This window comes from Scyliorhinus torazame, chromosome 8 (genome assembly GCF_047496885.1).
Source record: "Scyliorhinus torazame isolate Kashiwa2021f chromosome 8, sScyTor2.1, whole genome shotgun sequence".
NCBI lineage: Eukaryota > Metazoa > Chordata > Chondrichthyes > Carcharhiniformes > Scyliorhinidae > Scyliorhinus > Scyliorhinus torazame.
This window is the reverse complement of record NC_092714.1, coordinates 280,871,240-280,884,195: the sequence shown is the minus strand read 5'-3', so window position 1 is coordinate 280,884,195 and position 12,956 is coordinate 280,871,240. Positions and strand designations below refer to the sequence as shown.

Here is a 12,956-nt window from a genome sequence, read left to right as displayed (position 1 = left end):
TTTTAACTCTCTGCTCTTCCACATGAGTTCTCAGTACGTCAGGAATTGAATTTTTAAACTCCTCCAGAAGTATAATTTCTCTGAGAGCTCCCCCCTCTCACCCCCGGGGGGAGGGGTGGGGGGGGGGGGATTTGCTAATGCTCTTCGGGAGGGTTTAAACTAGTTCAGCAGGGGCTTGGGAACCTGAATTGTAGCTCCAGTATACAGGAGGTTGAGAGTAGTGAGGTCATGAGTAATGTTTCAAAGAAGCAGGAGTGTACCGGCAGGCAGGAAGGTGGTTTAAAGTGTGTCTTCTTCAATGCCAGGAGCATCCGGAATAAGGTGGGTGAACTTGCAGCATGGGTTGGTACCTGGGACTTCGATGTTGTGGCCATTTAGGAGACATGGATAGAGCAGGGACAGGAATGGTTGTTGCAGATGCCGGGGTTTAGATATTTCAGTAAGCTCAGGGAAGGCGGTAAAAGAGGGGGAAGGGTGGCATTGTTAATCAAGGACAGTATTACGGTGGCAGAAAGGACGTTTGATGAGGACTCGTCTATGGAGGTAGTATGGGCTGAGGTGAGAAACAGGAAAGGAGAGGTCACCCTGTTAGGGGTTTTCTATAGGCCTCCAAAAAGTTCCAGAGATGTAGAGGAAAGGATTGCGAAGATGATTCTGGATAGGAGCGAGAGCAACAGGGTAGTTGTTATGAGGGACTTTAACTTTCCAAATGGTGACTGGAAATGCTATAGTTCGAGTACTTTAGATGGGTCTGTTTTTGTCCAATGTGTGTAGGAGGGCTTCCTGGCACAGTATGTAGATAGGCCGAGAGGAGAGGCCATATTGGATTTGGTACTGGGTAATGAACCAGGACAGGTGTTAGATTTGGAGGTAGGTGAGCACTTTGGTGATAGTGACCACAATTCGATTACGTTTACTTTAGTGATGGAAAGGGATAGGTATATACCGCATGGCACGAATTATATCTAGGGGAAATGCAATTATGATGCGATGAGGCAAGACTTAGGAGGCATCGGATGGAGAGGAAAACTGCAGGGGATGGGTACAATGGAAATGCGGAGCTTGTTCAAGGAACAGCTACTGCGTGTCCTTGATAAGTATGTACCTGTCTGGCAGGGAGGAAGTGGTCGAGCAAGGGAACCGTGGTTTACTAAAGCAGTCGAAACACTTGTCAAGAGGAAGCAGAAGGCTTATGTAAAGATGAGACATGAAGGTTCAGTTAGGGCGCTCGAGAGTTACAAGTTAGCTAGGAAGGACCTAAAGAGAGAGCTAAGAGCCAGGAGGGGACATGAGAAGTCTTTGGCAGGTAGGATCAAGGATAACCCTAAAGCTTTCTATAGATATGTCAGGAATAAATGAATGACTAGGGTAAGAGTAGGGCCAGTCAAGGACAGTAGCGGGAGGTTGTGCTTGGAGTCCAAGGAGATAGGAGAGGTGCTAAATGAATATTGTTCGTCAGTATTCACACAGGAAAAAGACAATGTTGTCCGGAGAATACTGAGATTCAGGCTACTAGACAAGAAGGGCTTGAGGTTCATAAGGAGGTGATGTTAGCAATTCTGGAAAGTGTGAAAATAGATAAGTCCCCTGGGCCGGATGGGATTTATCCTAGGATTCTCTGGGAAGCTAGGGAGGAAATTGCTGAGCCTTTGGCTTTGATCTTTAAGTCATCTTTGTCTACAGGAATAGTGCCAGAAGACTGGAGGATAGAAAATGTTGTCCCCTTGTTCAAGAAGGGGAGTAGAGACAATCCTGGTAACTATAGACCAGTGAGCCTTACTTCTGTTGTGGGCAAAATCTTGGAAAGCTTTATAAGAGATAGGATGTATAATCATCTGGAAAGGAATAATTTGATTAGAGATAGTCAACACGGTTTTGTGAAGGTAGGCCGTACCTCACAAACCTTATTGAGTTCTTTGAGAAGGTGACCAAACAGGTGGATGAGGGTAAAGCAGTTGATGTGGTGTATATGGATTTCAGTAAAGCGTTTGATAAGGTTCCCCACGGTAGGCTACTGCAGAAAATACGGAGGCTTGGGATTCAGGGTGATTTAGCAGTTTGGATCAGAAATTGGCTAGCTGGAAGAAGACAAAGAGTGGTGGTTGATGGGAAATGTTCAGACTGGAGTCCAGTTACTAGTGGTGTACCACAAGGATCTGTTTTGGGGCCACTGCTGTTTGTCATTTTTATAAATGACCTGGAGGAGGGCGTGGATGGATAGGTGAGTAAATTTGCAGATGACACTAAAGTTGGTGGAGTTGTGGACAGTGCAGAAAGATGTTACAAGTTACAGAGGGACATAGAGAAGCTGCAGAGCTGGGCTGAGAGGTGGCAAATGGAGTTTAATGCAGAAAAGTGTGAGGTGATTCATTTTGGAAGGAATAACAGGAAGACAGAGTACTGGGCTAATGGTAAGATTCTTGGCAGTGTGGATGAGCAGAGAGATCTCGGTGTCCATGTACATAGATCCCTGAAAGTTGCCACCCAGGTTGAGAGGGTTGTTAAGAAGGCGTACGGTGTGTTAGCTTTTATTGGTAGAGGGTTTAAATTTCGGAGCCATGAGGTCATGTTGCAGCTGTACAAAACACTGGTGCGGCCGCATTTGGAGTATTGCGTGCAATTCTGGTCGCTGCATTATAGGAAGGATGTGGAAGCATTGGAAAGGGTGCAGAGGAGATTTGCCAGAATGTTGCCTGGTATGGAGGGAAGATCTTATGAGGGAAGGCTGAGGGACTTGAGGCTGTTTTCGTTAGAGAGAAGAAGGTTAAGAGGTGACTTAATTGAGGCATACAAGATGATCAGAGGATTGGATAGGGTGGACAGTGAGAGCCTTTTTCCTCGGATGGTGATGTCTAGCACGAGGGGACATACCTTTAAATTGAGGGGCGATAGATATAAGATAGATGTCAGAGGTAGGTTCTTTACTCAGAGAGTAGTAAGGGTGTGGGATGCCCTGCCGGCAACAGTAGTGGACTCGCCAACACTAAGGGCATTCAAATGGTCATTGGATAGACATATGGACGATAAGGGAATAGTGTAGATGGGCTTTAGAGTGGTTTCACAGGTCGGAGCCACATCGAGGGCTGAAGGGCCTGTCCTGCACTGTAATGTTCTATGTTCTATATTCATATGTTTGGTCTATTTTCAAAGCCCTTATCCACCTATCAAATTTACTCTGTTTGAGCGTTTCAAACTCCATGTATGTTTGACCAAATTCTTTCCTTACGTCTCTAAACCTTTGTCTATAAGCTTCAAGCACTAGTTCATATGCACCCAAGCTGGATTTTTTCACCTCCTCATACGTCCCAGATACCTCCTCCGGTAGTGATGCAAACACTTCACTAGCCCTACCTATCAGCTTTGTTTGAATCAGTAATACCCACATGCCCTGTGGCCATTTCATTTGTTTAGCCACCTTCTCAAATGAAATGAAAAAGGCTTCCACCACCTCGTCAAACCTTGGCAATGCTTGGACATATTTAAATAGATCCCCACCAAGGCTTCGACTTTGACGCTCTTTCTCACTATCCTCATCACTATCATCCAACTGTACGTTTCCCTTTCAGTCTGCCAATTTTAACTGACTTATGTTTCATGGCCATTTTCTGAAGTTCAAACTCTCTCTCTTTATCTTTTTCCCTGATCTGTATCTCCCTTTCTCTTTCTTTTTGTTCTGCTCGAGCCCTTCTTTCCTTTTTCCTCTCTCTCTCTCCTTTCCTTTTTCCTCTCTCTCTCTTTCTTTTTTCTTTTTCCGCTCTCTCTTTCTTTCTCCTCTCTTTCGTATTCAAGCTGCTTTAATTCTTTCTCATGTTCCATTTGTTTCATTTGTAACTGAATTTTTGCCATTTCCAATTAGTCAAACTGTATCTCAGGCAACTTTAAATGTTTAGCCACTGCCATAATTACCTCACCTTTTCGCATTTTGTCAGGTAATGTTAACTGCACTGTTTTTGCCAAATCTAACAGTCTGCTTTTAGTCTCTGTCCGTAAGGTACTGCGTATGACCGTCACCACCCCCAAAAGCTTCAGAGCCTCTGAAAGAGCCATTGTCCACAACACTCTCCCTTACTTAACCTAAAATACCACACCTGAAAAGCAACCATAATATGCTCACCCCTCCCTGTCTTTAAGTTCACTAATCCAATCCAATAGACTTTTACCCCCTCAAGCCCCCAATTTGTTCCGGGCCAGGGTTTAGAGAACCCCAAAGTGTATCATGGAGTTCACCTGACCCACAACTTTTAATAGATTGTGGTATGGGGAGCACACGGCCCACTCTACAGGTGTGGTACAGCAGAAATGGAAAAGTATTTTTTAAACAAAACAATGTTTATTCTATGAACTCAAGTTAACCTTTTTAAAACATACAGTGAACATCTTAGCAACCATCAATTCAAATACAACCCCCAAAGAATACAACATTAAGTAATCCGTAATAACTTCGCAAACTACATCCAGAAGACAAAATAAACAGCTTTTAACAGAAGCACATTAGGTTTACATTCACTACTGAGAACATTTATAATTCTGAATTCACCAAATGATCAAGAGATAGTCTTTTCATGGCAGAGAGATCAACAATACACCTGCTTTGTCTGGCTTCAGCTCCAACATTGAAAACGAAACTAAAACACACCCTGCAGCAAACAGCCTAAAACAAAAGTAAAAAGCTGGCAGATAGCCCAGCTCCACCCACACTCTGACATCACTGATAAACACCAATTTCTTAAAGGTACATTTCTTAAACACCAATTTCTTAAAGGTACTCTCGCATGACAGTAGGTTAGGTGATTGACCATGCTAAATTGTTCCTTCGTGTCCAAAAGGTTAGATGGGGTAACTGGGTTACAGGGATAGGGTGGAGGTGTGGGCTTAAGTGGGGTGCTCTTTCGAAGGGCTGGTGCAGACTCAAAGGGCCAAACGGCCTCCTTCTGCAGTGTAAATTCTATGATTCTATGATTTGTCAGGCATGACCTCCTCTTGATGAATCTGTGCTGATTGAGGCCTACGCTCCTTATTTTTTTCCAATTAAGGGCAATTTAGTGTGGCCAATCCACCTACCCTGCACATCTTTGGGTTGTGGGGGTGAGATCCGTGCAGACATGGGGAGAATGTGCAAACTCCACACGGACAGTGATCCGGGGTCGAACCCGGGTCCTCAGTGCTGTGAGGCAGCAATGCTAACCAGTGTGTCGCCCCAATATCATCTTCAACAATGGACTCTAAAATTTTACCATTAAGACCATAAGACATAGGTGTGGAGATGCCAGCGTTGGATTGGGGTGGGCACAGTAAGAATTCTTACAACACCAGGTTAAAGTCCAACAGGTTTGTTTCGATGTCACTGGCTTTCGGAGCGCTGCTCCTTCCTCAGGTGAATGAAGAGGTATGTTCCAGAAACATATATATATATAGACAGATTCAAAGATGCCAGACAATGCTTGGAATACGAGCATTAGCGGGTGATTAAATCTTTACAGATCCAGAGATGGGGTAACCCCAGGTTAAAGAGATGTGAATTATGTCAAGCCAGGACAGTTGGTAGGATTTCACAGGCCAGATGGTGGGGGATGAATGTAATGCGACATGAATTCCAGGTCCCGGTTGAGGCCGCACTCATGTGTGCGGAACTTGGCTATAAGTTTCTGCTCGGCGATTCTGCGTTGTCGCGGGTCCTGAAGGCCGCCTTGGAGAAACGCTTACCCGGAGATCAGAGACTGAATGCCCTCGACTGCTGAAGTGTTCCCCGACTGGAAGAGAACATTCCTGCCTGGTGATTGTGGCGCGATGTCCGTTCATTCATTGTCGCAGCGTCTGTCGAGGCCTGTGGGATTTAGAAATGGGGGTTTTTCCCACCAGGGCAGATGGCAGACGCCCACATCCCGTAAACAAATCTAAGAAACAGCTTAGGGCAGCCTATTTAAGGAATTTCTGTGGGTTAGAAGAAGCATGTTCCACCCCACAGGAATCTTCAGGCCTACTTGGAGGGCTGATTTAGCTCAGTGGGCTAGACAACTGGTTTGTGATGCAGAACAAGGCCAGTAGCGCGGGTTCAATTCCAGCTTACCCGAACAGGCGCTGGAATGTGGCGACTAGGGGCTTTTCACAGTAACTTCATACCTGTGACAATAATAGGTTATTATTATTACTGTCGGCCCATCTGCCTATGCCCCCCCCCCTCCTCTACAATTCCACAGAATCCCTACAGTGCAGAAGGGGATTGTTCGGCCCATCGAGTTTGCAGTGACCCTCCGAAAGAGCACCCTTTCTGGGCCCGACCCCCATCCTCTTCCCATAATCTCACCTAACCTTCGGACACTCAAGGGTAATTTAGCGTAGTTAATCCACCTAACCTGCACATCTTTGGACTGGTGACCTTACCTCCCACTTTAAAATGCAATTACATGTTCCTCTTCACGAGGAGCCAGGAACATTCTTCCTCTGACCCAGCCAGCAGACAGGCCAAGCATTCCTCCGGCAGTAACTAAATGAGGCCTGACCCTCAAAGTGGCTTGTGGCCAAATAACCTTTCACCTCAGGGAGACGAGAATCAGCACTCCTCCAGTCACCCTCCCAAAGTCTGCCCGAAGATGAAGACCATGCATAGCTGTCAGATGAATGTGATTATTGTCTGGTGGGGATAAATGGAGCAGTACATAGATATGTAATTCTGCCCCTATATACGCTGCCCTTATTTTATATTGGCATTCGAGATTCCAGGTCCCCATTCGCAATGGGAACTGCCGACATAAATCACCTTGTGATTACCCTCTCTTGCCAGAGATGGTGCTGCAGGTGTATTTCATATAATATAATTTATAATATACATATATCAGCCAATCACTAGCCCTCTTAAAGGGTCAGGTGGGTAGGGACTGGTTCTTTTGATGTTTGGAAGGAGCCTGCCACAGGAGTAGTAGACTGGAAGAGGTTTACCTGATCCTTTAGAGGAACACAGGAGCATGAGTTGGCCACTGAGCCCCTGTTCCGTCAATTAATCTGGCTGATCACCGACTTCAATGCATTTTTGCCACACGAAAGCCATACCACTTTATTTCATTGGTATTTAGAAAACTATCAATCTCTGCTTTAACCACACTTAGCGACAAAGCTTCAATAACTCTCTGGGGTAGAGAATCCCAAAGATTCACAACCCTCGGGGTAAACAAATTTCTCCTCATCTCGGTCCTAACTGGCTTTCCCCTTATGATGAAATTGTACCCCCCACCCCTAACAAAGAACAAAGAAATGTACAGCACAGGAACAGGCCCTTCGGCCCTCCAAGCCCGTGCCGACCATACTGCCCGACTAAACTACAACCTTCTACACTTCCTGGGTCCGTATCCTTCTATTCCCATCCTATTCATATATTTGTCAAGATGCCCCTTAAATGTCACTATCGTCTCTGCTTCCACTACCTCCTCCGGTAGCGAGTTCCAGGTATCCACTACCCTCTGCGTAAAAAACTTGCCTCGTACATCTACTCTAAACCTTGCCCCTCTCACCTTAAACCTATGCCCCCTAGTAATTGACCCCTCTACCCTGGGGAAAAGCCTCTGACTATCCACTCTGTCTATGCCCCTCATAATTTTGTATACCTCTATCAGGTCGCCCCTCAACCTCCTTCGTTCCAGTGAGAACAAACCGAGTTTATTCAACCGCTCCTCATAGCTTATGCCCTCCATACCAGGCAACATTCTGGTAAATCTCTTCTGCACCCTCTCTAAAGCCTCCACATCCTTCTGGTAGTGTGGCGACCAGAATTGAACACTATACTCCAAGTGTGGCCTAACTAAGGTTCTATACAGCTGCAACATGACTTGCCAATTCTTATACTCAATGCCCCGGCCAATGAAGGCAAGCATGCCGTATGCCTTCTTGACTACCTTCTCCACTTGTGTTGCCCCTTTCAATGACCTGTGGACCTGTACTCCTAGATCTCTTTGACTTTCAATACTCTTGAGGGTTCTACCATTCACTGTATATTCCCTACCTGCATTAGACCTTCCAAAATGCATTACCTCACATTTGTCCGGATTAAACTCCATCTGCCATCTCTCCACCCAAGTCTCCAGACAATCTAAATCCTGCTGTATCCTCAGACAGTCCTCATCGCTATCCGCAATTCCACCAACCTTTGTGTCGTCTGCAAACTTACTAATCAGACCAGTTACATTTTCCTCCAAATCATTTATATATACTACAAAGAGCAAAGGTCCCAGCAATGATCCCTGTGGAACACCACTGGTCACAGCCTTCCAATTAGAAAAGCATCCCTCCATTGCTACCCTCTGCCTTCTATGGCCTAGCCAGTTCTGTATCCACCTTGCCAGTTCACTCCTGATCCCGTGTGACTTCACCTTTTGTACTAGTCTACCATGAGGGACCTTGTCAAAGGCCTTACTGAAGTCCATATAGACAACATCTACTGCCCTACCTGCATCAATCATCTTAGTGACCTCCTCGAAAAACTCTATCAAGTTAGTGAGACACGACCTCCCCTTCACAAAACCATGCTGCCTCTCACTAATACGTCCATTTGCTTCCAAATGGGAGTAGCTCCTGTCTCTAAGAATTCTCTCCAGTAATTTCCCTACCACTGACGTAAGGCTCACCGGCCTGTAGTTCCCGGGATTATCCTTGCTACCCTGTTCTAGACTTCCCAACCAGGGCAAACGTCTGATCTCCATCTACCCGGTCTATCCCTGGTTGTATTTTGTAAGTTTTAATGAGATCACCTTCCATTCTTTGAAACTCTTGAGTATACAGGCCCAGTTTCCCCAATCTCTTCTCATAGGACAGTTCTGCCATCCTGGGAACAAGTCTGTTGCACCTCCTCTATTGCAATAATATCCTTCCTAAGATAAGGGGACCAAATCTGCACACACTCCTCCATGTAGAGTAAATGAACAAGCAAACAATATCAAAACTAGAAACCTACCTCCTGCAAATTGTTCAAAATTTCCCTCGATTGTTTGAAGGCTAGTAGTGGGGGTGTGGGGATGACCTTGGCAAGGTGTTCATCTTCATCGATGACGTGTTGAAGGCTGTGAAGAAGATGTCGTAGTTTCTCCGCTCCGGGAAAGTACTGGACGACGAAGGGTATTCTGTCGGTTGTGTCCCATGTTTGTCTTCTGAGGAGGTCGGTGCGGTTTCTTGCTGTGGCGCGTTGGAACTGTCGATCGATGAGTCGAGCGGCATATCCCGTTCGTACGAGGGCATCTTTCAACGTCTGTAGATGTCTGTTACGCTCCTCCTCATCTGAGCAGATCCTGTGTATACGGAGAGCTTGTCCATAGGGGATGGCTTCTTTAATGTGTTTAGGGTGGAAGCTGGAGAAGTGGAGCATCGTGAGGTTATCCGTGGGTTCGCGGTAAAGCGAAGTGCTGAGGTGACCGTCCTTGATGGAGATGAGTGTGTCCAAGAATGCAACTGATTTTGGAGAGTAGTCCATGGTGAGTCTGACGGTTGGATGGAACTTATTGATGTCACCGTGTAGTCGTTTCAGTGATTCTTCGCCGTGTGTCCAAAGGCAAAAAATGTCATCGATGTATCTGGTGTATAACGTTGGTTGAAGGTCCTGTGCGGTGAGTAGGTCTTGTTCAAACTTGTGCATGAAGATGTTGGCGTATTGGGGTGCGAATGTGGTCTCCATGGCTGTTCCGTGCGTCTGGATGAAGAACTTGTTGTCGAAGGTGAAGACATTGTGATCCAGAATGAAGCGGATGAGTTGCAGAATTGCGTCTGGAGATTAGCAGTTGTCGGTGTTGAGTACTGAGGCTGTTGCACCAATGCAGTCGTCATGGGGGATGCTGGTGTAGAGTGCAGAGACGTCCATTGTGCCGAGGAATGTTCCTGGTTCAACTAGTCCATGGGTGCTAAGTTTCTGTAGGAAGTCCGTCGTGTCGCGACAGAAGCTGGGCGTTCCTTGTACGATGAGTTTCAAGATGCCCTCGATGTAGCCAGAGAGGTTCTCACACAGGGTCCCATTGCCTGAAACGATAGGACGGCCTGGTGTGTTGGCCTTGTGTATTTTCGGGAGGCAGTAGAGATCTCCAATGAGGGGAGTACGTGGGATGAGAGCACGTAGGGTGCTCTGATGATCTGGATCCAAGGTCCTGATCAGTGTGTTAAGTTGGCGGATGTGTTCCTTGGTCGGATCTGCGGGTAACTGTCTGTAGTGTTCTTGGTTGTTGAGTTGTCGGTATACTTCTTTGCAGTAGTCCGTTCTGTTCAGTATGACAGTGGCCCCTCCTTTGTCTGCTGGTTTGATGACGATGCTGCGTTGTGCTTGGGTGACGTTTGGGGCTGTCTTGTGAATGCGACTGATGAATCTGGCATTGACGTGACTCCTGACGGATTGAGCATACATGTCGAGTCTAGGGCAGCGGCCTTCTGGAGGGGTCCAATTTTCTCTTTGGTTGCCGCGCCGCAGATCTCTCGGTCTGCTGTCCCAGTTCATTGGTAGTCTGCTTGGGTTCGCTGTTGGCCTCTTGGGGTGTGTGGAACAATTCCCGGAGCCTCATTCGCCTGATGAATTCCTCCGTGTCTGCCGCGAGATTGATGGGGTCCATTTTGGTGGTGGTGCAGAAATTGAGCCCTCTGTTGAGGACTTCGATTTCGTCTGGTTGAAGGGTGTAATCTGACAAGTTGACAATAGATTTCCGTGTATTGTTTTCTACTGTGGTACCGGGGGTGGCTTGGTTGCTGCTGGTGGTGATGCCGAGTTTCTCAAGCTTCCTGTCCTTGGTGTGCATATAGGTGGCATAGTATTGTTGTCTCATCTGTTTGGCGGTGTTCCGCAGCTGGTCTGCTGCGTCCTGAGCGCAAGTTGAGAATGTGGCCTCTATCTTGGTTTCCAGGTTGCGTCGTCTGCTGTAGAGCTGGCGGACGAGGTGGTTGAGGAGTGTGAGAGAGGTGCGACGGCAGAGTCTCTCAGCGTAGTCTGTGTTGTAGGTCGGCTTGAGTGGGTTTGTGATCTGTAGCCCTTTCGGGATCTTGTCTGCTTTCTTGCATCTTTGTAGAAACTTAATGTCAGTGTCTATATGCGCGATCTTCCTGGAGATCCTCTCCACTTTGAGCCGGCAGTTTGCGGTGTCGATGGTAGCCATGACGTGGAGATACCGGCGTTGGACTGGGGTGAGCACAGTAAGAAGTCTTACAACACCAGGTTAAAGTCCAACAGGTTTGTTTCGATGTCACTAGCTTTCGGAGCGCTGCTCCTTCCTCAGGTGCATAAGACATATGAGCAGAATTAGGCCACTCGGCCCATTGAGTCTGCTCCGACATTCAATCATGGCTGATATTTTCTCATCCCCATTCTCCTGCCTTCTCCCCATAACCTCTGTTCTCCTTATTAATCAAGAACCTATCTATCTCTGTCTTAAAGACACTCAGTGATTTGGCCTCCACAGCCTTCTGTGGCAAAGAGTTCCACAGATTCACCACCCTCTGGCTGAAGAAATTCCTCCTCATCTCAGTTTTATAGAATCCACCCTTTAGTCTGAGATGGTGTCCTGAAGTCCGGCTAACCGGCCTATAATTTCCTGCCTTCTGCCTCCCTCCCTTCTTAAACTTCGCAATAAACAGGGTTTCACCATTGCGTACCCTGTCCCAACACTCCAACAATTTTTTTAATCTGTTAGTTCTGTCTTTAATTCTCTGAGACTGTTTAAGCCAGGGTGGGTATAGAGGGATGTGGGCTAAATGTGGGACACTCCCCCCCCCCCCCCTGTGCCGGCCCCTGGTTCTCCCCCCCTCCGCCCCAACCCTGCCCCCTCCCCCTCCCCTCACCCCCTCCCCCTCCCCTCACCCCCCCCCCTCCCCTCACCCCCCCCCCTCCCCTCACCCCCCCCCCTCCCCTCACCCCCCCCCCTCCCCTCACCCCCCCCCCTCCCCTCACCCCCCCCTCCCCTCACCCCCCCCCCTCCCCTCACCCCCCCCTCCCCTCACCCCCCCCCCCTCCCTCACCCCCCCCCCTCCCTCACCCCCCCCACTCCCCTCCCCCCCCTCCGTCACCCCCCCCTCCCCTCACCCCCCCCTCACCCCCTCCCTCACCCCCCCCACTCCCCCTCACCCCCCCCCCCCTCACCCTCACCCCCTCACCCCCCCCCCACTCCCCCTCACCCCCCTCCCCCTCCCCCCCTCCCCTCCTCCCCCACTCCCCCTCCCCCTCACCCCCCTCCCCCCCCCCACTCCCCCTCACCCCCCTCCCCCTCCCCCCCTCCCCTCCTCCCCCACTCCCCCTCCCTCCCCCTCCCCCACTCCCCCTCCCTCCCCCTCCCCCACTCCCCCTCCCCCACTCCCCCTCACCCTCTCCTCCATCGGGCTGCCGGAAGAATCTGTCCAGGGAGGCGGTTTGGTAGCTCTGGTCACTCCGGCTCCGGCCGCTCGGACTCTCCTGTCTCCGGCCATCCCGGCTGACCACCTCCAGCAGCTCCTGTCCAACCTGATTCCCGCACTGCCCCAGCTGCAGCACAACCGCCATCCGCGCGCGCCCCCGCCGCGCGCCCCCGATCCCCGCGTCCCGGCCGCGCGCGCCCGAACCTCGCGTCCCCCGCGCGCCCCCCCCCACGATCCCCGCGTCCCCGCCGCGCGCGCCCGATCCCCGCGCGCGCCCCCGATCCCCGCGTCCCCCGCGCGCCCCCCCCCCCCCACGATCCCCGCGTCCCCGCCGCGCGCGCCCGATCCCCGCGCGACCCCCCCCCCCCGATCCGCCCACGGCGTCAATCCCCTCACCCTCAATGTCCTCGATTGTGGGTGTTGAGGGTGAGGGGATTGAGGGTGAGGGGATTGAGGGTGAGGGCATTGAGGGTGAGGGCATTGAGGGTGAGGGGATTGAGGGTGAGGTCATTGAGGGTGAGGGCATTGAGGGTGAAGACATTGAGGGTGAGGGGATTGAGGGTGAGGGCATTGAGGGTGAGGGGATTGAGGGTGAGGTCATTGAGGGTGAGGGC

At 49.4% G+C, this 12,956-nt stretch overlaps 1 protein-coding gene across 4 annotated transcripts in view; it reads right to left on the bottom strand.

Moving 5' to 3' along the window:
• LOC140428685 (tubulin delta chain-like) overlaps positions 1 to 12,495 on the bottom strand; it is a 307,629-nt gene extending 295,134 nt beyond the window's left edge. For 3 of the 4 annotated variants that reach the window (XM_072515418.1, XM_072515421.1, XM_072515419.1), the window contains exon 1: positions 8,942 to 10,279. Coding sequence is in view for 2 of the 4 variants with exons in the window: in XM_072515419.1 (XP_072371520.1) it covers positions 8,942 to 9,655 (714 nt within the window). In the remaining 2 variants the exon portion in view is untranslated. Of the gene's footprint in view, positions 1 to 8,941; positions 10,280 to 12,312 lie in introns of those variants that run through there. The other variant, XM_072515417.1, reaches the window with a different exon arrangement.
• Between the last annotated feature and the right edge of the window lie 461 nt (positions 12,496 to 12,956).